The 23,593-nt window shown below is 49.7% G+C and overlaps 1 protein-coding gene across 4 annotated transcripts; it reads left to right on the top strand.

Annotated features, from left to right (window-relative positions):
- Window positions 1-23: 23 nt before the first annotated feature.
- Window positions 24-23,223, top strand: LOC137768383 (ubiquitin-conjugating enzyme E2 D4-like). Of its 4 annotated transcripts, none has more exons than XM_068549872.1 (5): window positions 24-144; window positions 7,175-7,238; window positions 11,540-11,571; window positions 11,667-11,744; window positions 23,044-23,223. In XM_068549872.1, the coding sequence occupies exons 1-5, from the start codon at window positions 121-123 to the stop codon at window positions 23,074-23,076; spliced, it is 231 nt and encodes a 76-aa protein (XP_068405973.1). In that variant the 5' UTR covers window positions 24-120; the 3' UTR covers window positions 23,077-23,223. The 4 variants fall into 4 exon arrangements, with proteins under 4 accessions (XP_068405973.1, XP_068405972.1, XP_068405971.1 ...); XM_068549871.1 differs by lacking the exon at window positions 23,044-23,223 and adding an exon at window positions 20,138-20,836; XM_068549870.1 differs by lacking the exon at window positions 23,044-23,223 and adding an exon at window positions 20,134-20,836.
- Window positions 23,224-23,593: the final 370 nt, after the last annotated feature.

The raw sequence follows: 23,593 nt of genomic DNA, 5'->3' as shown, positions 1-23,593 counted from the left end.
GCGGCGCGCACGCGCAAGCAACCGTTCCCAGCTTGAAGCCCAGCGCGGCGGCCGAGCCGGCCGGGGGCCGCCTCTGGCAGCCCCGGGCCGGACGCCCCTGTCCCCAGCAGCCGGGGCAGGATGGCGCTGAAGCGGATCCAGAAGGTAAGAAGTCCTCCCGCCCTCGGGCTCCTTGCTAGTCCCAAAAGTGAATTCGCGAGCGGGGGTGGCGCGGCCGCCAAGTGAACGGCGGCTGAGAATGGACAGAGCACGGTCACACCTGCCAGTAAAAGAAGCAGAACCAACCCCCGCGCGGCCTTAAAAGGGCCCCGCGCTACACGCGGGGCGGGGAGAGGTCACGTGGGGCTAGCGCAGCGCGGCGCGGGGCGGGGCGGGGCGGGGCGAACAGAGCGTCTTGCCCCGGCACTTGGAACTGGCTGCGGACTCCCTACGCTTTGGCCCATGCGCGTGGGCCGTCTGGGCAGAGTGACGGCGGCGGGCCCCAGAGGAAGGACGGCATGCCCTTGTGGGGGGGTCCGGAGGGCTGAGCAGAGGAGTCGAGGTTGGAGCTGGGCCCTAAGGGATGAGTAGGATCTCTGCAGGTGCAGAAAAGGAACAAGGGCATTCGTGGCCGGGGGGAGACGACGTGGTTGGGCTTGGGGCGGGGACGGGATGACTGGGGTTTAAGCGCTGCTGGAGCAGGGGATGGGAGTGCGTGGGCAGGACTGGGGTGGGCCTTAGGGGCAGTGCTGGGATAACTTTTTTATCCTGTAAGTAATTGGGAGTCCTTGCAGGCGTTTACTATATTAACTAGAATTTGGAAAATGCCCAACAGTAGAAGAAAGAAAAGGTATTTTCAGTTCTGCCATATTTCAGTTCTGTTTGTTGACATTCTAGCATATCTACTACCAATCTTTTACCTACACTTAAAATAAATTATGCTATATTTTGTATCCCGCTTTTTCATATAGCATTAAACGTGGGCATTTGTCATGTTGTGAAATAGTATTCATAACTGTAATTTTTAACATTAGCATTCCGTAAGTACATTACCAGTAACTTATTTAATCACTACCTGTAGTGAATAAACACTGGACGTGGATGTCAGAGGGCAAGGCACTTAATCATTCCCAGCCTCCGTGTCCACATGTTTTTACAGGTGTTCTTTTGAGACTTAGATGATACATGTTTAGTACATGCTTGGCGTATATCAAGTGCTCAGTATGAGTTAACTGCCCCTGATATTCTAAATTTTATATAAAGTAAATAATGCTGTAATAAGCATCATTGTGTGGTGAGCTTAGGCTTGATTGCCAGAGGTGAGATTGCAGGACCTCTAAGGGTATGGCTCCTTTTTAATAAACAGCTCTCCAAAAAGGAATGTTTTCGGCAAATTATTCTCTGAAAGAGGTCATCTGTCATCCTAGGGCTTTGAGACAGGTGAATGACATGCTCCGATCTGTGTTGTAAAAAGAGCCTTCTGGCTCTGATGTGGCCTGGAGTGGGCCAGACACTGGAACAAAGGGAGAGTGGAGGGTATTGTGAAAGTCCAGCAAAGGCTTCATCCAAGTGAATGACCATGGAATGGATACCGAGGCAAGAACTGTACTTGGATGATGTGGAAAGGTAGAATTCACAGGACTTGAAAAAGAGTATGTGGTGAAAGTGAGAGAGGGAGGTGCACAAGATGGGTAGCTGGGTGGATGGTAGTATTATTGCCTATGTTGGGGAATCAGACATTTTGAGGGCAGGGAGCCAGGGTGTGGGAGATAAGGAGGGTAGGTTTGAACTTACATGTGTGAACATGTAGGCTGGTAAGATTTACGAAAAGGAGAGCTAGGAGTAACAAGTTTGGACCTTGAGGATGACATGGGAACCGTAGATGTAAGGTAATTGAGGTCACAAAGCCAGGGAGAACTTTCCTCAGTAGGAACCAATAAAGGAAGTAACCAGAGCTGGCTTCACCAGTATGTGACTCATAAGGTCTCACAGGGCCCCTTGCTATGAAGGGCCCTGCCCTTGGTTTAATGCTGTGCAGTCACCGTCTTGAAATTCTTAATAGTTTTGACCAAGAAACCCCGCATTTTCATTTTGCACGAGGACCCTGCAAATTCTGTATCAAGACCTGGAAGAAACAGCCCACAGTGGTCAGAAGACATCACTGGGATGAGTTAGGAAGCCCTGGCTGCAAGTAACAAGAGACCCAGCCACCCTTGCTCACAGAATTGGAGGTCCATAGAGCTTTGGAAGTGATTTTGGAGCTCCTGCTCTATTTTTGTGAAATTCTCTGGACTGAGTAACTCTGGGCCCCAGAGCCCACTGGACATACCCTGGGAGACAAGGAGGCGTTGGCTTCCAGAAGTTCTCAGAAAGCCCAGCAAATCATTTTTTTTTTTTTCCTTTACCCCTTGTTATGAATCATTTCACATGCTCATTCTTGAACCGGTGGATGGTAAGGGGTGCAGCTACTCTCAGACCTGGAGCTGAAGGTGAGTGTGCCTCTCCTGAGGGACTGGAGCTGAACAGGAGCTCTTCAGGACAGAGGAAGAGGAGTGGGTGCCAGCAGTATGAGCCCTGCTCAGGAGACGGCCTTGCACTAGCTGTCCCCTTAGCTCCCAACCCACAGCCCGTGCCAACCAACTTCATACCTTTTTAAAAAGTTTTTTTCCAAAGAGTTGAGTATTTGTACATGAACTTTCAGTTTATCGATAGAGTATTTCCTTCAGTTAAACAAGAATTCACATTTACAAATCTGAATATGTGTCAGTGTAACGTTTCTAAGTGTCTTCAACAGGGACAGGGATTTATGTGGCAGCATAACATTTGTGTTTACATTAGTGATTATTTTTTGCTTTTTAAAGCAATATGTATCCTTTAGAGAAAATTTGGAAAATACCCCAAAATGCAATCTTTTAAAAAGTCATCTGTAGCCCCATGAGATAGTTACAGTTAGCATTTTGTTAAGATTTCATTCCAGTCTCTTCACTGTGAACGTATATGCTTCTGATTATCATAGTCACGTGGTACATCAAGTTTTATATTCTGCCTTTTCCCCCTCTTTTTACCCTAATGTTGTTTCATGACTTTTACTCCTGTAGTCTTTAGAGCCTATAATTTTTAACGATTGCATAATACTTGATTAAGCTTTTCAAAAAAAGTTACCTCTTTTTCTGACTATGAATGTTAGTTGTTCTTCAGAGAGAAACTTGGAAAATCAGGAAAGTATAGATAGTACCATATTTCATCTACTCTTAAGATGAACTTTTTTTTTACATTTTCACATCTCTGAAATTGGGATGCTGCTTGAAATCGCTGTCAGCCCGGCAGCAGTTGTAACTTGGTTGTCACCATCTGTATGTGAAAGCCATGTCCCAGCAGTGTATATTGAGGTTAAGTGCATTGTTGGTGTGTTGAGTAATTGCATTAAAAATGTCTTCAAGAAGATACTGTGGGGGGGAGACACAGGAGGGAGGAGATACGGGGATATATGTATATGTATAGCTGATTCACTTTGTTATAAAGCACAAACTAACACACCATTGTAAAGCAATTATACTCCAATAAAGACGTTAAAAAAAAAAAAAAGATACTGTGACTTAATGCTGAAAATAAAAGCGTTTGTGGACACAGGCACAGAAGCAGAACAGTGGGAATTAAGCTTCATATCAATGGAATAAATGTTGCTGGAGAAAGGACTGCAGTTCTTTGTTTCCACGCCAAGCTAGCCAGATGCTTCATAGACCACAGAAAGGAAGGTTCCACCTACCCTCAGGTCGGTGAGGCTGGGTCACCTTTATTCACCGAGGTTTGTGCAAAGAGATTGTGTATTGTGGGCCTTTGCGGAATGGGTATCAGTGGCTTGGAAGAAAACTCCAGAAACAGTATAGTGGAGGACTGTTTAAGAATTGCCACATCATCATTGCCTGGAAGGCACAGAGGATGATCGTGAGGACATCCGTGACCCAGGGTTAGTATTGGACTCTAAACGGGGAGAACCAATTTATTTATTTCACTTGTTTTTCCTTTTGTGTGTGTGTGTGTGGTATGCATGAGTGATTGAAAAACAAAAGCATGTGCCCAAGTGAGCTTAAAGCTGAGTTTTAAATTAAAAGTTTTAAGTGTAAAGAATATCATATGATATCACTTGTGTGTGGAATTTTTAAAAAATGAGACAAATGAACTTATTTACCAAACAGAAATAGATTCATAGACATAGAAAACAAACTTACGGTAACCAAAGGGGAAAGGGTTGGGGGGCGGTAAATTAGGAGTTTGGGTTTAACAGATACATACTATACAATAAACAAGGACCTACTGTGTAGCACAGAGAACTATATTCAATATCTTGTAATAACATATAATGGAAAAGAATCTGAAAAAGAAAAAATATATATATGTATAAGTGAATCACTTTGGTGTAACCCAAAACTAACACAACATTGTAAATCAACTATACTTCAATTAAAAAAGATTTTTTTTAAAGATAGCAAGAGGGGCTTCCCTGGTGGTGCAGTGGTTGAGAATCTGCCTGCCAATGCAGGGGACACGGGTCGAGCCCTGGTCTGGGAAGATCCCACATGCCGCGGAGCAACTGGGCCCGTGAGCCACAACTACTGAGCTTGCGCGTCTGGAGCCTGTGCTCCGCAAGCAAGAGAGGCCGCGATAGTGAGAGGCCCGCGCACCGCGATGAGGAGTGGCCCCCGCTCCCCGCAACTAGAGAAAGCCCTCGCACAGAAACGAAGACCCAACACAGCCATAAATAAATAAAATAAAATTTAAAAAAGATATTAAATGTTTAAAAAAAAAGATAGAAGAACACAACCCACAGAATGAAGGAAAATATTTGTTTGTCAAATATCTGAAAAGGGACATATATCCAGAATATGTAAAAATTCTTACAACTCAACAATAAAAGACTATCCAATTAAGAATAGAAAAAAAAAAAGAATGCATTTGGTCTTAGTTTAATTGCCAGTGTGATTTCTTTCTTAGTTGTATATAAGATGGTGGTACCTTGAATGAGATCTTGGATTCAGTGAAACACAGTAACAGAATTGAGTGTGTAACCATTTAAAGTGTAATGGTTTGCTTAACTATTTTCCTCTGGTAATCTGCTATGCTTTAACCTTCTTTTCCCTTTTCAGGACTCACTTTTATCATCAATGTTATTCATAACAATAATTATTACACAATTTTAACCTGCCTAGTCCTTTACAATTTATAAAATATATTATTTATGTGTTTATTGAATAGGTAATAAATTCCCATGATTCAAAATTCAAAAAATACAAAAGGGTCTACAGGGGAAAGTCTCCCATCCACTCCTGTCCCCAGCCATCCAGTTTTTCTCCCAGGGTGTCATCAGTGTTATTAGTTTCTTCTGTATTCTTCCAGTACTAGATATCTCTATCCATTCCTCATTCTTTTTGTAATACTAATGACTGCATCCTCTATGCACTGTTATCCTTGACTCTTTACTGGGTATACTTGTATACGTTACACACATTACAAAATTATAGCCAAACATTAGTGCTGGCCGGTTGGCAGGCACGTGTTATAATTACAACTGAACAGTTAATTATACTGAGGCCCAAAGAGGTCAAAGTTATTTTCCCAGTGACAGAGCTGGGACTCAGACCTGGGTCTTCTAGCCGCTATTGGGAAAACACAGGAATGCGATATATATATTAGTGAACTAATTTCTTTCCCATCACACTGTTCTTCCTTGAAATGCCAGTTAGCATTTGAAACTCCTTGGTGCTAGTTGAATTCCTGCCCCTGACTGCTCATCTGGTCTGTCTGGGATTTGCCTTAGTGCAGAGGGTATAAACAATCCCCTACAGAGTGGTAGTGGAGGTGTGCAGGACACAAAGCAGAGGGAAGCAGGAAAGGAACTGTTCTGAGGAGGTTCCTGGAGCCATACTGCATTTTTGAGCATGTCCTCTGGTCCCCTCACATGACCTTAGTTGTTCCCCAAGCTCATTTCTGTTGCGACAACTAGTAATGCTGAGTACTGAGTGCTCACCAAGTGCAACCTATTTAGATACATCAGATACTAGCTAAGAACTGACCGGTGGTATACTGGTAGGTGTTTAAAAACCAACCCTCTGGGATGAAACATGGCCCTGATTTGTAACACTTGCTGGCTTCTGTGATATAATTATTCCCACCGTGGCCAATTATATTTGTGCGTATGTGGGGTAAGTACCGGATGGCCAGAGAGGTGGGGGTTACTAGAATGATTAGCATGCCCGGAGATGATACGGTGGGATCAGGAGGGCCTTTGTGGATGAGCTCAGTTTCAGGCATAGTTCAGGTAAGGAAGAATGTGATCGTCCAGGTTTAAACTCCATGTGCGTGCCCCAGACCCTGGGGTTTGCCATCCCCTGAAGAGTTTCCCTGCCACCTGATGGACCATTACTTGTGCCTCCTTCCTTCTCTTCAGAACCTCTCTGGAAACCCCAAGAAGTTTACCCAGATCTGGAATCTGGGGAGAGTGCGGAGTATTAGGAAACATCCTAGTACATGCAAGCTAGAGTTTGAGTCACTGCCCAGACTCTGAGGCCTTGAGGCTCATGCTGGGCTAGGATAACTTTTGGGGATTGTGTCTACAAGTTGGTATCCCATTAAGGGAATCTAGTTATGATGTAATTCCTGTCTCCCCCGTTGGTACATGGGATAGCTGGGCTAGACTGATTCGCATGTGCTTCATCTCCCACTTGGAGCCTTAGGACTCCCATACAACCAGAGATGTGTAGGGCAGTAGGGGAGGTACAGAGATTGAAATAGAGGAGCCCTGTCCTTAACTGGGCACCTCCGCTGGGCTAAGTGCTTCCATTCAGGAGCCCAGAGCTAAAACCCAGCCCCTGCCCTTCTCCACCTGAGTGGGTGATGGGGCCCTGCCCTCTTCCAGCTCTATGACCTTGGGTAAGTAATTTAACCTCTTTACATCTCGATTTTCTAACTTATTCAATGGAAATGATAATACCTTCTGCCCACGTATCTTCACAGCCACGAGTAGACCCTTGTTTTCAAGGGTATTGCAGATCACTTGTTTTCCTTAGCCGGGCCAGCCCACTCCTGAGGTCCGGGAGCCCCTCCCACCAGGAGAACGCACTTCTGGCCAAGAGGTGTGGGGTTAGAGCAGCATCCCCAGTTCACACACCAGCTCTGAGCTCACTGTCTTGTGTTTCAGGAGTTAACCGACCTGCAGAGGGACCCTCCTGCCCCGTGCTCCGCAGGACCGGTGGGAGATGATCGTAAGTACCTTTCAGGGCTCCAGACCCCAGGAGCCTTGCAGTCAAGACCCCCAAATTTATCAGCCCCTCGGGTTGGTTTGTTTGTTTGTTTGTTTTTTTAAGAAAACTTATCGTCGTTTTCCCTTCATTTGGTTGTGAATTGCTTTTTCATCAGACGCCTTGAGTTCATAGCCCGCCTGGTCAAGATGCTGCCAGAAATCACCATCTCCCTCCACTGGGGCACAAGAAAGCCATCCTGTCCTGAGGCACATTGGCTTCTGGAAAGTGCCTCTGACCGACTACAACTTGGGGTGTTGGTATAAAAATGGTCATGAAGCTAATCATGGAGGGCCTGCTGCTGCTGCACGAGGGGGCAGAGCTCTGGGGGTTGGTGAGGGGCGGGGGGGGGGGGGTGGCTCCTGGCCTCTGCGAAGGGGAGGGGCAGTTCTTTTCTCCCACTTCTGCTCTTCCCCAGGGGAGACGGAAGGAGCAGCGCTAGCCAGCCCTCTGCCACCCTCTATAGCCAACTGGCCATAGGCCAAGCTGCCCAACACCTGGGTGTCCCGAATCTGTACTCTGCGCTCCCACTTCACCTCCACTTTCTGAGCGTCTTAGGCTCTGGGGCACACTCATCCTTTACTGTGAGGCTGCAGTAGCTGCAGCTGAAGGAAAAGTAGGCCGGGAAGGGAGAGACTGCATAAAAGAAGGGTGATGTGCCCTTCAAGGACACTGAAGAATTAAAAACACGGACTCAAGCAGAACTTGTACACCAATGTTCATTGCACCATTGTTTACAATCCCCCAGAGGTGCCCAAGTGCCCATCAACAGATAAATGAATAAGCACAGTGTGGTATATATATACAACAGCATATTATTTAGCCGTAAAAAGGGGTGAAGTTCTGACGCATGCTACGATGTGGGTACACCTGAAAACATGCCATGTGAAATAAGCCAGAAAGAAAAGGGCAGATATTGGATTATTCCATTTACATGAACTAACTAGACAAGGCAAATTCATAGAGACAGAAAGTAGAGTAGAGGTTCCTAGAAGCCGAGGGGAGGTAGAAATGGGGAATTATTTCGTGGTACAGAAATTCTGTTTGGAGTGATGAAAAAGTTTTAGAAATGGATAATGGTGGTTGCACAACATTGTGAATGCACTTAATGCCACTGACTTGTACACTTAAAAATGCTAAAATGGGGCTTCCCTGGTGGTGCAGTGGTTGAGAATCTGCCTGCTAATGCAGAGGACACGGGTTCGAGCCCTGGTCGGGGAAGATCCCACGTGCCGCAGAGCAAGTAGGCCCGTGAGCCACAACTACTGAGCCTGCGCGTCTGGAGCCCGTGCTCCGCAACAAGAGAGGCCGTGACAGTGAGAGGCCCGCGCATCGCGATGAAGAGTGGCCCCCACTTGCCACAACTAGAGAAAGCCCTTGCACGGAAATGAAGACCCAACACAGCCAAAAATAAATAAATAAATAAATTAATTAATTTTTAAAAAATGGCTAAAATGACATTTTATGCTGCATGTTTTAAAACTTTTTTTATTATGTTAAAATACAAGAAAGAAGACTTTCACAGAGCTGGAATAAAAGAGGAAGTGGTGTCATGTGTGTGTGTTCCTGCATGTCCTGTGGGCTAAGGCTTAGAGGAGCTGAAGGTGGGCAGACAGAGCCACTGAAAATGGCAGATTCCGAAAGCTTTATGCGAGAGTTTAAATAATTTTTTTTTAGAGCAAAACAGAAATGATTCCCATTGTATATGCAGAGTTAATGAACAAGGGTGGCTTCACGTGATTGTTACCCGATCTGTGTTGTCCTTCCAAGCGTCCCACATCTTGCTAACGTATTTTCCCCTCTTACCTGTTGCTTAAGATAATGTAAGCTAGGGTCACTGGTAAGCTTGGACTGGTACTGACGCAGGCACAGCTTTCTAAAGGTGCCCCTCGTTGCTTCCCTGCACCACACGCACTCTCACCCTTCCCTGCCGCCCTGTGCTGGAAGGTGGCTATCCTCATCCGAGAGGCTAGCTGCCCTCCGTACTCAGTACCTGAGGGTTTTTTTGGTTTTTTTAAAAAATTATTTATTTATTTATCTGTGGCTGTGTTGGGTCTTCGTTTCTGTGCGAGGGCTTTCTCTAGCCGCGGCAAGCAGGGGCCACTCTTCATCGCGGTGCGCGGGCCTCTCACTGTCACGGCCTCTCTTGTTGCGGAGCACAGGCTCCAGACGCGCAGGCTCAGTAGTTGTGGCTCACGGGCCTAGTTGCTCCGCGGCATGTGGGATCTTCCCAGACCAGGGCTCGAACCCATGTCCCCTGCATTGGCAGGCGGATTCTTAACCACTGCGCCACCAGGGAAGCCCCAGTACCTGAGTTTTGATGAGGTTTGTAAAGCCTTGGAAACTAGCTAACCTTTGGGGGCCATTTCATGCCTGCCCTGTGGGCAAGTAACCCCTTGCCAGCAACGCTCTGCAAGTTCCTTTCTCTTCCTCTCTCTTTTGGGGCCTTCTCTTCTGACTGTGCCCCCAAGCCCTGCTCAGCCCCTCAGCAGACCTCAGGGGTTAAAGTGAATGGGACCAAAGGGTCCCAACCTGTTTGCCAGAAGGAGCCACTCATATTAGCTACTCCTCCCCATGGGCTCCTATTCTCTAATATGTTAATTATCAAAACCACTTATTTAATAAGGAATTCTATTCTATATTATGATTAGGCAAAGGTGTACCTACCAGCTAATGATTAGCATGAGTTGGAATAAAGGCAGTCAAAAGAAAAATCCATTCGCTCAGGCAGCCTTATTGTAGGTAAAGGTGTTCTCTTCAGTAGCATTTCTTGAAACGTTTAAAAAAGGTCACGGGCTACTCTGTCTTTGGATACCTCTAGGGGTTTGGGAAACCTCTCCTTTGGTCCCTTCACTTGCCCCCCCCTCCTCATGCCTTGGCAGTTTCCTATCCTGCTGTCAAGGGTAGAATCTCTGAGACATTTGAACAGGCGGCAGGAAACCCGGTACAGGACCAGGTCTGAAACCTTGGGCTAATAATTCCACACTCATCATGGAGCCGGAAGACAGAATTCCCTGGAGAATAACAGCCCCCTCAGATGCTCTCAGCAGCCCACTCGGCGGCGGGGGGGGGCAGATAGGCGCTTTCCACAAAGACTGGAGTAAACTGTCCTGGGAGCTTTGGAAATGAGTCACTGGCCCACTCTTAGCCCAGCCTTGCTGAGTGCACAGGAGCCTTCCTAGGAGTGGGTACAGCAATGAAAGTAGCCTGAGACTCCAGAGAGGGCAGCAGGCATGATGTGTAGCAAGAGGAGGCTCTAACCCACTAAGGAGGGAGCCTGGCCTGACCACCTAAGGTGGGGACCCAGGAGGGGAGCACAGGGGAAGCCCCCCTTGTTCTTGCTCTCGGCTCTGTCACCTAGTCCGTGGAGCACAGGGCACCGCTTGGGGGATATGTGAGAGGACACAGATGGAGGGTGGCCGCATTGAAGCCCCAGGGCCACGGGCATTGATTGGCTCCTGAAAGAGACCCTTTGGAGAGGACTTCAGAGTGAACTGTGAAGAACTAAGGAGAAAGATTTATAAAAGTAATGTGGAAAGTGGCTAAAGCCTACCTAAGGCTTAATTCTATGCAAAGAGAAGACTGAATTGCAGTTTACTGGCAGCTGGGTAGTGAGGAATTTAATTCTGTCCTTAGAAGAGCTGGCCTCTGTCCCTAGCCTCTGGGAGGCGATCTCTAAAACGTCCTGCCTGATAGGACTGTCTGTTTACCCAAAGGCTTTGACCCACACCAACAATGTGAGTGAGGGTGAGGGCTGGCCACACTAGCTAGACCAGCTACGTGGTTTAAGGTGGAGGCTTTCGGTCAGTGCCGGAGGAGCTGGAGACTTAGATCAGCCACGTGGGTAGTCCGTTAATCCATCCCGCTTCCGTGATGGAGCCCTCGTAAAAGCTCTGCACGCTGAGCCAGGGGTGAGCACCCTGCAGGCAGTGTTCTGTGTGCTGTCACACATCAGTGCCGGGACGCCAAGGAGGAGGACAGCGGAAGCTCTGCACGTGGACCCCTCCTGGACTGTCCCCGTGAGCTCTTCCCTCAGCCGATGTTGATCGGTAGCCTTTCCCTGTGATACACTGGAGCTGTGAGTACAACAGCCTTTCACAAGTCTGGAGTCTAGGCAAGTTACAGAACCCCCTGCAGGGGCATTTGGTGTCAGAAGTGAGGGCAGGCTTGCGTGAACGGCACCCTCTGAGCAGAGCAGCTCCTTTTCGGTGGAGAGACGTGTTTGTCAGGGAGTCTCACTTTCCCGTCTCTCTTTTGTCTTGCAGTGTTCCACTGGCAGGCCACCATCATGGGCCCGGTAGATAGCAGATGCTGAGGGCAGCCCTCGCTTTGCTTGTTGCGCAGTACGCTCTCACGAATGCACTAATCCGCTTTCGGTGTCTCATCCTCCAGAATGACAGTCCTTACCAAGGAGGAGTTTTCTTCCTGACCATCCACTTTCCTACCGATTATCCTTTCAAGCCCCCAAAGGTAAGGACGGGACAGGGACAGCGTGTGATGAAGTCACTGGTACAGAAAGCTGCACCTGGGACTCCTCCACCACCATGGGTCCGGCCTCCCAGGAATTAAACTCTGGACTTTCAGAATCCGTTCCTCCTGTGAGCAAGGGCCGGTGTGGTGAGGGCTTCCTCCTGAAGCCGTGGTTTCAGGGGTGCTCCTTGTAGGGTGGCTGAGTTGGGGCGTGTCTCAGGCTCCAGTTCCCTTCTCTGCAGTCCCTTTCCCTCTAGGACAGGGCTTCTCAGCCCCTGTCCCAGGGACACTGGGCAATGTCCTGGGATATTTGTGGCAGTTAAAACCTGAGGTGGGAGGTGGGGAGAGGATGGCTTCTAGTATCTAGTGGGTGGAGGCCAGGAATGCTGCTCAGTACCCTGCATTGCGTAGGACGGCCCTGGATGTCCGCAGGTGGAGAGACCCCGGTCTGGGACCCTGGCAAGTCACCTCCTTCCCACACCCAGAGGAGTCCTGCCCTCATGAGACTCTCAGTCCTGTGTGGGAGACATTCAGTATGAGAGCTGGGCCACGCAGGGGAGAAGCACAGAGCAGGAAAGTGGGGCAGGACAGTGAGGGCGGATGGCAGGGGGATCGCCCTGAGCATGGGAGGGCCCACAGGGAACTGGGGGACAAGCCTGTGTTTGGGGGCGAGGAGATGCCAGAGGGGTGGCCCATGGCATGGGGTCTGTGGCTTGCTGTGGTGCGGAGAGGCTGAGCGGGGGCCGGGCTGGTTGTGAAGCCAGGGCAGGTGGCACAAGGGCAGGGACAAGAGACAGATTCTGGAGGATTCCAAGACGGAGCCAACAGGAGAGGTGGCAGGCCAGATGTGGTCACACAGCAGTGGTGTGTATGTGATTCACATCACTTTTAACGTATTTTTATTTTTCTGATTGGAAAATCGATAAAAATTGGTTATTTTAAAATTAGAACATTTGGAGAACTAACTAACATACAGATGGAAATCAGTCTCCTTATAAACCTATCCCCAGAGAAGATCGCAGCTGACAGCCCTGTATACACTCCTCCAGGATTTTTCTTCATACACCAATATATATTTTTATTCTTATTTTTAAAATAAAATTGTCAATTCTGGTTGTGAATGAGAAAACTGAGGCTTTGAATGGGCACCTCATTTCCTGAAAATGGCGTGGCTCATAGTGGAGGGTGGGACTTGAACCCAGATGTGTCAGCCTATTTTTTTTTAACTTTTTATTTTGAATTAATTTTAGACTTAGAGAAAAGTTGCAAACATAGTACAGAGTTTCCATATATCCCTGTCCAGCTTTCCCTGAAGTCAACATCTTACGTTACTGTAGTACAAGTATCAAATCCAGGAAATCAGTGTTGGCCACGATACTCTGAACTAAACTGACGGCCTTCCTTTTTTACCAGTTTTCACTGCTGTCACCCTTGTGTTCTAGGACCCCGCACTGCATTTATTGTCTTGTCTCCTGCATCTCCGCAGCCTGTAGCAGGGCCCCCGTTTCCCCTGGTCTTTCATGACCTTGATGCTCTTGTGAGGCATTGATCAGTTATATTGTCAGAAGTCCCTCATTTGGGGTTTGTGAGATGTTTTCTCAGGGTGAACTAAGGCTTTGCGTTTTAGCAAGACTTGGGCAAAAGTCTTGAGTCTGTCTCAGGGCCCCCGATCCCAGGGCTTGTGATACGTCTTACTGCCCTGAGGTTGATCTTGATGGCTCAGTTCGAATCAGCCCCTTACCCCGTGTGTGCACGTTGTATCGAAGCCGTGGGAAGAGGCCCCTTTGGGCTTCTCAGCCACAGCTCTTCCTGGGCATTGCCACCAGAGGCCATCTGGTGCCTCCGTATTTTAAATCATGATTAAACGTGGTTAGGATCCCGGAGACCTTGCCAGCTTTTAGCAGGGGAGACTGGGGTGTGCTGGGCAGAGGCGGGCAGATGCTAAAATAACTCTCTTGAGTATGACTGTCATTCCAAGGGGTTTAGTTGCAAAAGCGTGTTTCATGGTCTTGAATCTACCACCACCCCCCCGCCCCTTTCCCTGTTGAGAGATGCTGCAGTGTCTTGTAAAGTAGTAATCTTCCATCTTACCTCCTTCATTAGAGTATAAGCTGTTGCTGATCTTTCTTAAAATAAACGGGATGTAGTCCTGTATGTCTCTTGGGCATTTTCAGGATTCCTGACTGCCCAAGGACGAAGAGAAAACAGCGCCTCTTATTAAAAGACTGAAGTAAGCCCTGTGAGTTGGAGAGGTGTGTGCTAAAAAGTCCTATCTTCTACAAGAGAAAAGAGTGTTTCTGTCTTTTTAAAATCTCCTTTCCACAGGAGAACAAGATAAAGTAGACTGAGGTTTTGGCAAGAATTTTCTGACTCTGAGGGGGATCTGGCAAGACTGTGTGATCTTCTTTATAGGCGATCTTGGGGGATAAGGCAGATACTTAGTGCCTGAGACGCTTTGGAAGTTTGACCCATCCTGGAAGAAATCATTTGGTAATAGATGATAAGCCTCCCATACACACAGCTTCCTCTCCTCATTGTGTGAAGTAAGTTGTTTTTTGTTTTTTGTTTTTAAACAACAGCTCCTGTTTATTTTTTTATTTTTATTTATTTATTTTATTTATGGCTGTGTCGGGTCTTCGTTTCTGCGCGAGGGCTTTCTCTAGTTGCGGCGAGCGGGGGCCACTCTTCATCGCGGTGCGCGGGCTTCTCACTGTGGCGGCCTCTCTTGTTGCAGAGCACAGGCTCCAGACGCGCAGGCTCAGTAGTTGTGGCTCATGGGCCCAGTTGCTTCGCGGCATGTGGGATCTTCCCAGACCAGGGCTCGAACCCATGACCCCTGCATTGGCAGGCAGATTCTCAACCACTGCGCCACCAGGGAAGCCCGCAACACATTTTAAGACTTGCCTTCAGAGTTCAAAGGTTTGAGATTAGGTGAGTGAGGAGAAGGGTAGGAAAGGGGTTCGTCTAATTAAACCTCCAAAGAGAGGGAGGAAAACTGAGGGACTTCAAACCTCTAATGTCAAATTTGGCCCGGTCTTTCCTAAGGGGGTTTCAAAGCTGGTCCACTCCCAGAACAGCCATATGAAAATAATGTCTGGGTGAGTAGGACCAGGGCGTGGAGAAACACTAAAATGCTGCAACCAAATGTCCAGGATCAATTGCTTAAGATCATGCATCTCCATGATATCTCTGGTCCACAGAGAAGAAAATGTATCACTCCTGCCGTTAGCTTTTCAGATCTGCTGTGGAGTTTGGAAGGAAGCCTACAGACCTTGCAGCTGGGCGTCAGCCATAGGTGACCACGGGAGGCTCCTCTGCTCCAGAAACTGCCGAGCTGTAGCACAGCTTCATTGCTCTTGCTTTCCAGTGAGAGTGCTGAGATTAGTTACCTCCACTTCCTCGGCAGAGCAAGCAGCAGTCTGAGCCTGGCCTGCATTTCCTTTATGGGGCTCCCCATTTAGGATCCTCTGTTACCACAGCAAGGCTGCTTTCTCTGTTCCATGGGCCCCGTTCCCTGCCTGTTACCATGGTGACGGTTGCCCTTTTGATTTTTGTCTCTTTGCTACCCCTTCGGTCTTTACCTAAACAAAATGATAAACGTCAGGTGTCCCCTGGGAACACTGTCGTCACACGGCTCTGCCACTTCAGATAGGGGTCACAGTGCTCCTTGAACCACACGTAACAAAGCACGGGAAGGCAGATTCACGTTTCAGAGACGAGTCAGAGGCTCAGAGAAGAAACCTCCAGGCCCAGGTTGGTGTTGAGACACTGGGTGCCGTATTTCAGCCTTTCCGGGGTAATGGCTTACGACTCCCAGCAAGCTGATGGATTTTCTCAGTCCCGTCGACATTTCCCCAGGCCTGCTCGCCCTGTTGGAGGTACGCAGTAGAAAAAGTAAAATTATCCCTTTGGGATCCCCAGTATAAATCACTGTTCACTCTTCGCTAACTGGAGTGGCGCTCTGTGCCTGCCAGAGCCCTTGGACAGGCCACCGCTGTGCTGCTCCGCAGGCCCGTCCCTGGCAAGTTCCCTGGACTCTGTCCCCATGGGAAGCTTGCTTTTCATGCCTTCCAGGGCTCAGGTCAGCCTGAAGGACAGGCATCTTAGGCTGAAAACCTTATTTTAAAATGCACTGTGGTGCAGGCAGCTCCCGCGTAAGCCCCAGGCACAGATACCACGTTTCCAAGGCGAGTCCCAGGTCAGCAACTGGCCAGCAGATCTGAAAAGCTAACGGCGGGAGTGATACATTTTCTTCTCTGTGGACCAGAGATACCATGGAGATGCATGATCTGAAGCCATTGATCCAACATGAACAAATGACTTAGCCCTGGCCAAAAGTGTCTCAGCTTGCAGGACGGTGCCGAGATCTTGATCCTTTGTCAGGCTACGGGAAGACCCAAGAGTTCCAAGAACACGGCAAAGGGTCAAAATCTCCCGACAAGGGATGAAAACACCAGAACACCAATGTCCAACGGCCCGGCAGCCCACAGCTGAGCTATGTGTCAGCACCGTGGGGTCCCACACCACCCGACGGCAGATGCTCAAGGGCGGGCAGGTTTCTGTCTCTGAAATTCAGGAGAGAGTCTCCTGAAGTTCCAGAGAGGTGCTTATGGGACTGGTCTGCAGAACTCCTGGCCCGAGGCCTGTCCTGGCAGAGGCAGAGAAAGCCTTGAGAGCGGCATAGGCCACCCGTCCCTCCCGCCCTCACCTGCCCGCCCCTCCCGTGCCTCTCTTCCTCCAGCTCTTCTCGCTGCGACACGTGCTTCTCCCTGGCCGCACCGGCTGAGGGCTGGATGAGGATTAGATCTAGCCGTGAAAGCTGGTCCTCTGGGAAATGGAGGATGGCTTACCAGTGTTACCAACCTGGGTCCTTGGACTATGTAATCAATAGAAATTGGTAAGGGACCAGACGAGAAATTCCGGCAAGGCTTTAGTGGGACTTGAGCGGCAGCAGGGGGAGTGAGAACAAGTAACAGGTGCCCTCGCTCGCTCCCTGAGCCGAGTGGGCCTGGAGGGGTGGCGAGCGAGCCGGTCCCTTCAGTGGGGTGAGGGTGGGAGCCGACGGCTGGGTCGGGCTGGAGAGGAGGCTTCGGTGGTCTGCCCACCCCCTGGCCGGTGCTGTGTGCAGGGATCAGGTGCAGGACCCCGCCTTTGCTCCACGCACCTCAGAAATGGCAGTTAGGTTTTGGCCTTTTTGTATCTTACTGTTCATAACTGACCCCACCTGCGCATGCGTGCAGTTACTTTTCAGTCCCTTACAGTTTCTTTGTATTCTGTTGCTTGAGGAGAGGAGACGTTTGTCCAGGTGCAAGCACTCCAGGAAAGGGTCCCGAGTCCCAGGTCCCAGCCTATCTCGCCAGCACCCCCAAGACAGCAGCCTGGTGCCATGCAGGCAGGCAACGCTTGCCCCCTCAGGTCTGGTGTTCTCCCCTGGCCCGTCTGCTGGCCTCATCATGACCACCACCGGGGTTTCTCTTCTGTTGCCAGAGAGATTTTATTAAAAACAAAACCAAAAAGCTGTAGATAATCTGCAAACCCCCTATCAGACCAAATAGTGGCTTCTTGATTTTCCTTAAAAAAAAAGTCTCCTTCTTATCCCATCTCCACTCCACTTCTCCCAGACTCCCAATCCTCACCCTTCAGAGAGGCCCACTTGATCTCTCCAGCTCCCCGCCACAGAGCTTCCCTCGGGATGCAGGGGCTTGGCTGGGCTCCCCTTTGGGAGGTGATGACAGAACTGCCCCGTTGGAGCTGGCCTCTCACCCCTGCTGCCCACCTCCATCACCGCAACAGCTCAAGGGCCTAGTCACGGGTGGGGGAGGGGGAAGGCCATCACTGCTGGCTGGTCACTGTAATTACTTTAGGTGGCTCTATGCAAGCATCGATTGCGCACTTGCCAAGGGCAAGGTGTGAAGGGGAGGGGAGAGGAGGAGAATTATAAAAAGAAAACATGATGCGGCTGCCTTCTGGGAACTCACTGGGACACCCCAGGCCTCAGGAAGGAGGTGGGACTAGGGTAGGGTCTGATGGATGGACGGGGGAGAGGGTCCTGCAGGCAAAGGGAGCCCTTCAACAGAGGCTGGGTTCCAGCATATTCTGGGAGCTGACTCAGCACCTGGGGATACTCCCGCACATGGCCCTTCCCAAACTGGGGCCCTGTTACCTTCTGGGAGCCACAGGGGTCACCAGGACACTAGGGTAAATGGAATCACAGGGCTGACCTTTCTAGAGAATCATTGAAGGCAGAGGAGGGGCAGGATGAATACAAATGTTCATACTAAGTGGATGGCACATTTCATATAAGCTGGTGTGTAAGACCATTTCACACCCTAGGCCCCCAGGGAAACAAGCACCGTCACTGGACCAGGGACCTTTTAGGGGCAAGGACACAGGCACAAAGCTGCATCTAGCCCTCTATCCACGTGAAGAAAGGAAAGAAGTGCCATTAGGCCTGGACCCAGCCTGGCCTCAGAGTTTGTTCTCGGGAGCAATAACGGCCTGGCTAGGGCACAAGAAGGCCAGCAGCGCTCAATGGGCAGAATGATCCACCAGCTCCAGAGACAAGGATGCAGATGGAGGCGTGGGCCATAAAGTTGAGGGTGGCAGAAGAAGCAAGGGATTTAAGGCTGGCTACCCTTCTGAGGAAAGTTGCAAGTTCCGTGTCAGATGTCCAGCAGTGGGAGTTCCCTGGCGGTCCAGGGGTTAGGACTCCGCACTTCCACTGCAGGGGGCACGGGTTCAGTCCCCGGTGTGGGAACTAAGATCCCGTGTGCCGCGTGGTGTAGCCAAATACATACACACACACACGTGTGTGTGTGTGTGTGTGTGTGTCCAGCAGTGCAGGCTCAGGACGCCTTCATCCTGCAACAGGAGGGACTAACAGAACCTGTCGACATCTTTGGGTTTAAAATGTCGGCAGGGCTCCCCTGGTGGCGCAGTGGTTGAGAATCTGCCTGCCAATGCAGGGAACACGGGTTCAAGCCCTGGTCTGGGAAGATCTCACATGCCGCGGAGCAACTAGGCCCGTGAGCCGCAATTACTGAGCCTGCGTGTCTGGAGCCCGTGCTCCGCAACAAGAGAGGCCGCGACAGTGAGAGGTCCGCGCACCGCGATGAAGAGTGGCCCCCGCTTGCCACAACTGGAGAAAGCCCTTGCACAGAAACGGAGACCCAACACAGCCAAAAATAAATAAATTAATTAATTAATTAAAAAAAAAATGTCAGCAAAGTTGTAGTTAAACCACAAAATGCCCATCACCTGTGTCTTCTGTTCCCTTTGAGCCTCATGGAATTCCTGCCGACTCCTTGCTGCAGGCCCGCCCGTCTACAGCAGGGAGCTTGGCTGATGCGCGCACGTCTCCGGGTCTTTGAGGCTGAGGCCTCAGGCGAGACTTGAGAAGCTGGAGTCCCTCACAGCAAGAGCTAGCAGAGCAGCACGCATGCCTCCCCTGTGGCCTTTGTAAGTGGTTGGGGTGGCAGGGAAGAGCACTGCTCCTCCTGAGGGAGGAGGTTTTGCCCCTCCTGTGAGCCACCTCATACCGACTTGTGGCTGCCCCTGGTGGCCAAGCCTCACGTGACAAGCAGGCCGCACTGGCCACTCCCTCCCTGAGGGCCTGCGTCCCAGACCGAGGCCAGGACTGCAGCCCTCCCCCCTTCCTGCCACTGACCGCTTCCTCCCTGTGTAAATCATAACAGGCACTCAGCTAGGAACGTTTGGGTTGGTTGGTTGGTTGGTTTTTAATCTCTCAAGATGTGAAGGATTTGTTTACTGGATTCCACTTACCATGCAGCATAAGTAAGTTTTCTTTTTAGGGCAGGAAAAGCAACGATTTCATTTCTCGAGCTCCGTAGTAATGTGGCCGCGTGTGGCTGGAGCAGAGAGATGTAATCCTGGTGGTTTTTAGGAAAATGCTTTTCTTGCTAATTGACACTTCTGTGGAGGAAGACTTTGAATAAACACCTCTTGTTTCCTACTGATGGCTGTGGTCTGAATGATCGTGTCCCCTCAAAACTCCTATGTTGAAATCTTAACCCCCAAGGTAATGACATTAGGAGGTGGGGCCTTTGGGAGGCGATTAGGTCATAACGGTGGAGCCCTCGTGAATGGCATCAGTGCTTATACAGGAGGCCCCCAGAGAGCTCCTTTGCCCCTTCCACCATGTGAGGACACGTGACGGCCATCTATGAACCAGGAAGTGGGCTCTCACCAGGTCCCAGATCTACCAGTGCCCTGGTCTTGGACTTCCAGCCTCTACAACTGTGAGAAATGAATTTCAGTTGTTTGTAAGCCGCCCAGGCTGTGGTGTTTTGTTACAGCAGCTCGAATGGGTGGAAACCCTGGGGGACACTGCTGTGGCAATTCTTTTTCTTAACGTTGTTGATTCTTCTAGGCAGTGGGCTCCGGTAGATGTTTACCAGCATGGTCCCTCCACACTTGGGCCCAGATGCCTTCAAGACACAGCTGCCCTCAGAGTGTGAAGGACACTGACCATTTGGAGCCCTGCTTTCATGCCCTGGATCTGCTATCCAAGCGCACCAGGAGAGCATCAAGAAGTAAAGAAGATCTGAGTCTATCCACGTGCAAGAACAGTATACAGCCTTGTGTGAATGACAGAGCAATTTGCTAAGGAGAAGAGAGAAGAGTCCTAGGAATGACCTGTGGAGACATCTCACATTCTCAAATCAAGGAACAACCAACAAGAGGGAGATGGCCAAAAGGAAATAGGAACTCAGGAAAAGCAGGAGTGGGAGGGAGAGGGACGTGGACAGGATCTACACACAGCAGCCAGAGGGACATTTTTATTTTTAAATAAATAAATTTATTTATTTATTTATTTTTGGCTGCGTTGGGTCTTCGTTGCTGCGCGCGGGCTTTCTCTAGTTGCAGTGAGCGGGGGCTGCTCTTCGTTGTGGTGCGCGGGCTTCTCATTGCAGTGGCTTCTCTTGTTGCAGAACACAGGCTCTAGGCGCACAGGCTTCAGTAGTTGTGGCATGTGGACTCAGCAGTTGTGGCACACGGGCTCTAGAGCGCATTTCTCGGTCTGAGCGCAGGCTCAGTAGTTGTGGCGCATGGGCTTAGTTGCTCTGCAGCATGTGGGATCTTCCCGGACCAGGGCTCGAACCCGTGTCCCCTGCATTGGCAGGCGGATTCTTAACCACTGCGCCACCAGGGAAGTCCGCAGAGGGACATTTTTAAAACATCCCTGGTTCAGGGACTTCCCTTGTGGTCCAGTGGTTAAGACTCCGTGCTCCCAATGCAGGGGGGGCCCGGGTTCGATCTCTTGTCAGGGAACTAGATCCTGCATGCCACAACTAAGAAAGATCCTGCGTGCCACAACTAAGACCCGGCGCAGCCAATAAATAAATAAATAAACATAAAAACATCCCTAGGTTACATCCTCTCTGTTTAAAGCCCTCCAGGGATTCCATCACACCGAAGAATAAAGTCCTCCCCCTGACCCACAGGGTCCTACAGGATCCAACCCTCACCCATGCCTCCTTCCCTCTCTTTTTCTCTGGGCTCCCACCTCAGAGCTCCAGCACCTCTTGTTCCCTCTGCCTGGAACACTTCTCTCCAGATCTTCCACAGCTGCATCCCCCACCCTCCCACCCCCATATCCAGTCTCTGCTCCTGTGTTACCTCTGGGAGGCCTTCCCTGATCTGTCAAGCTGAAATAGGCTACCACACACTAGAGCAGGAAGTGGAATCCTAATGTCCCCACCTTCCCACACCAGGGACCCCTCAGCCTTCTTTCAGTGGAGCCCGGGTCTCCCTGCTCTTCCCTCATCAGTGTGGATGGACCTGGTCACCACACTGAGCTGATCTAGCGCCAGAACAAAGGGACCTGCCTCTTTGGTCTGCACAGCCTGATTCAGGCAAGGTAGGGCCTCCCCCAGTTGACTAAAGTGTTGAAGAGTGCTCCCTAGTAGGCCTTCGGGATCCAGGGCCCCCAGGCTCGGGGCTGGCAACCAAGTGGATGAAGGAAACTGGGAACTAGGACGTGTTTAAATAGGAACATTCCCAGAGAGAGAAGAGAAAACAAAGACACGTGGAGCCAAAGAAAATAAGGAACAAGAACAACACGACTGTCTGTGGGTTGAACTCCCCTGGAATACGGAGGCTAAAGGGACTGGGGTGGATCAGAAAGTCACCTGAAGGTCAAGTCTGAGGAAAAAAATGACAGCAGAGATGTTACTGAAGACAAAAAAAAAAAAAAAGACTAGAAGTCGGGAGAGCTGGGAGGCCTCCATTTACTAGAGTTCATTTTTCTGATGTAAACACATTAGCGAAGTCAAAGTGGAGAAACGAGGAGACCTGTACACTGCAGAAGATCCAGGGTGGTTGGGGAGTGAGGAGGGCTGCAGACAGAGCTGCTGAAGGCAAGGAGTATTTGGCCAGGACCGAAGGTTTCCCCAGGGTGGGACCAGGTAACTGCTCTGCCCATCAGAGAGATGTCAGAGTTTCTGCCTGTAAGACAAGCAACAGTGATGTGAACAGAAATGAAAATGGACATAACAAATGAAAAGTATTTGTGTCCAAATAAGGTGTACAAGCCCTTAGGTGCACAGTCCAGACCCCAACACCTTAAGATTTTGGTAACTGATTTGGCAGCAAAATCTGACCTGAATTGCCATGAGGCTATTTAGAGTCTTTCTATAACCCACTTAACTGATTTTTCAGACGTCACTGCAGAAAAATGAACACGTTTGATTACCAGACTCTGCTCGGGATCCTGTGGTAGAGTTTATAGAGTATAAAGGGTATATGCGATATTTTCTGAAAGCTGAACGACTCAATTCCAAAGCATGGAATTCTAAGGGGCTATGAGACTGTGGATCTGAATTTTAGGAAAGTGGGGGAGTTCTCTAGGGCAGAGAAGGAAGCTTTGAGCTGCTGTGGGCCGGGCATGTGTCTCTGTTTCCCTCCAGGTAGGTCAGTCATAGTCAGGTGCAGGTTGAGGCATGGTGGGGCCCTTCCATCAGGCAGCCAGGGCCTGGAAAGAACTAGGACCATGACGGAGCAGGACCCTATGGGGCCCTCCCGGGGCAGACACCCCACCCCTGCCACCATGTCCTCTGCCTGCCTCTTGTCTTTAGAAAAACTTTAGCCTCCTAGGCCTTTCCTGAGTTCCAAAGAATAAATTTAATCAGAGAAGTGAGAAAATGCAGAAACAAAGGAAAATAGTCAAGCAAGACAAAATAATAATAGTTTAGCCACTAAGCAAAGTCAAGGCCCTTTACTGCCTCCTCAAGGGCTACAGATATTATTTGGAGCCATATCCTTGAGCTATTTTTTGCAGATACTGAAGCCCCCACTAGGTGGAAGAAGTTGACCGCGTGCTGCCCACAACCCAGACTGGTTGGAACCAGAAGGTTGACGATGTTGATTACCGGTTACCTCACCACCAACCAATCAGAAGAATGTCCACGAGCTGACCACACACCCCTCAGCCCCCTTGCCTCACCCTATCTTAAAACCTTTCCCTGAAAGCCAGTGGGGCGGGGGGGGGGGGTGGGGGGTGGGGGGTGGGGGGGAGCTCAGATCTTTTGAGCGTTAGCTGCCTGGACTCCTTGCTTTGGCGCCCTGCAATAAATGCTGCACTTTTCCTTCACAACTTCATGTCAGTAGATTGGCTTTACTGCACTGGGGCCAGTGGACCCAAGTTTGGTTGGGTAACAGGACCAGCGCGAGGCAGGTTCTCATCTCTCCTCCGTCACCGCATCCTCTACCTCACTAGAAAATGCAGGTGAGGTCAAAGAAACACGACAGCACTTTGAGTTAGGTTTGTGGCAGTGTGACCATCACTTAGTGTTCATTTTTATTCTTCTCATTAATTCATGCCTGCTTCA

This window comes from Eschrichtius robustus, chromosome 8 (genome assembly GCF_028021215.1).
Source record: "Eschrichtius robustus isolate mEscRob2 chromosome 8, mEscRob2.pri, whole genome shotgun sequence".
In the NCBI taxonomy this organism is placed as follows: Eukaryota; Metazoa; Chordata; class Mammalia; order Artiodactyla; family Eschrichtiidae; genus Eschrichtius; species Eschrichtius robustus.
Note: the sequence above shows the minus strand (reverse complement) of the source record. Positions and strands in the feature narration are given on the sequence as shown.

Coding starts and splice junctions, on each gene's coding strand:
- LOC137768383 (XM_068549870.1), top strand. CDS start 121: ATGGCGCTGAAGCGGATCCAGAAG. Junction 145..7,174: donor CGCTGAAGCGGATCCAGAAG/GTAAGAAGTCCT, acceptor CTTGTGTTTCAG/GAGTTAACCGACCTGCAGAG. Junction 11,572..11,666: donor AGGCCACCATCATGGGCCCG/GTAGATAGCAGA, acceptor CTCATCCTCCAG/AATGACAGTCCTTACCAAGG.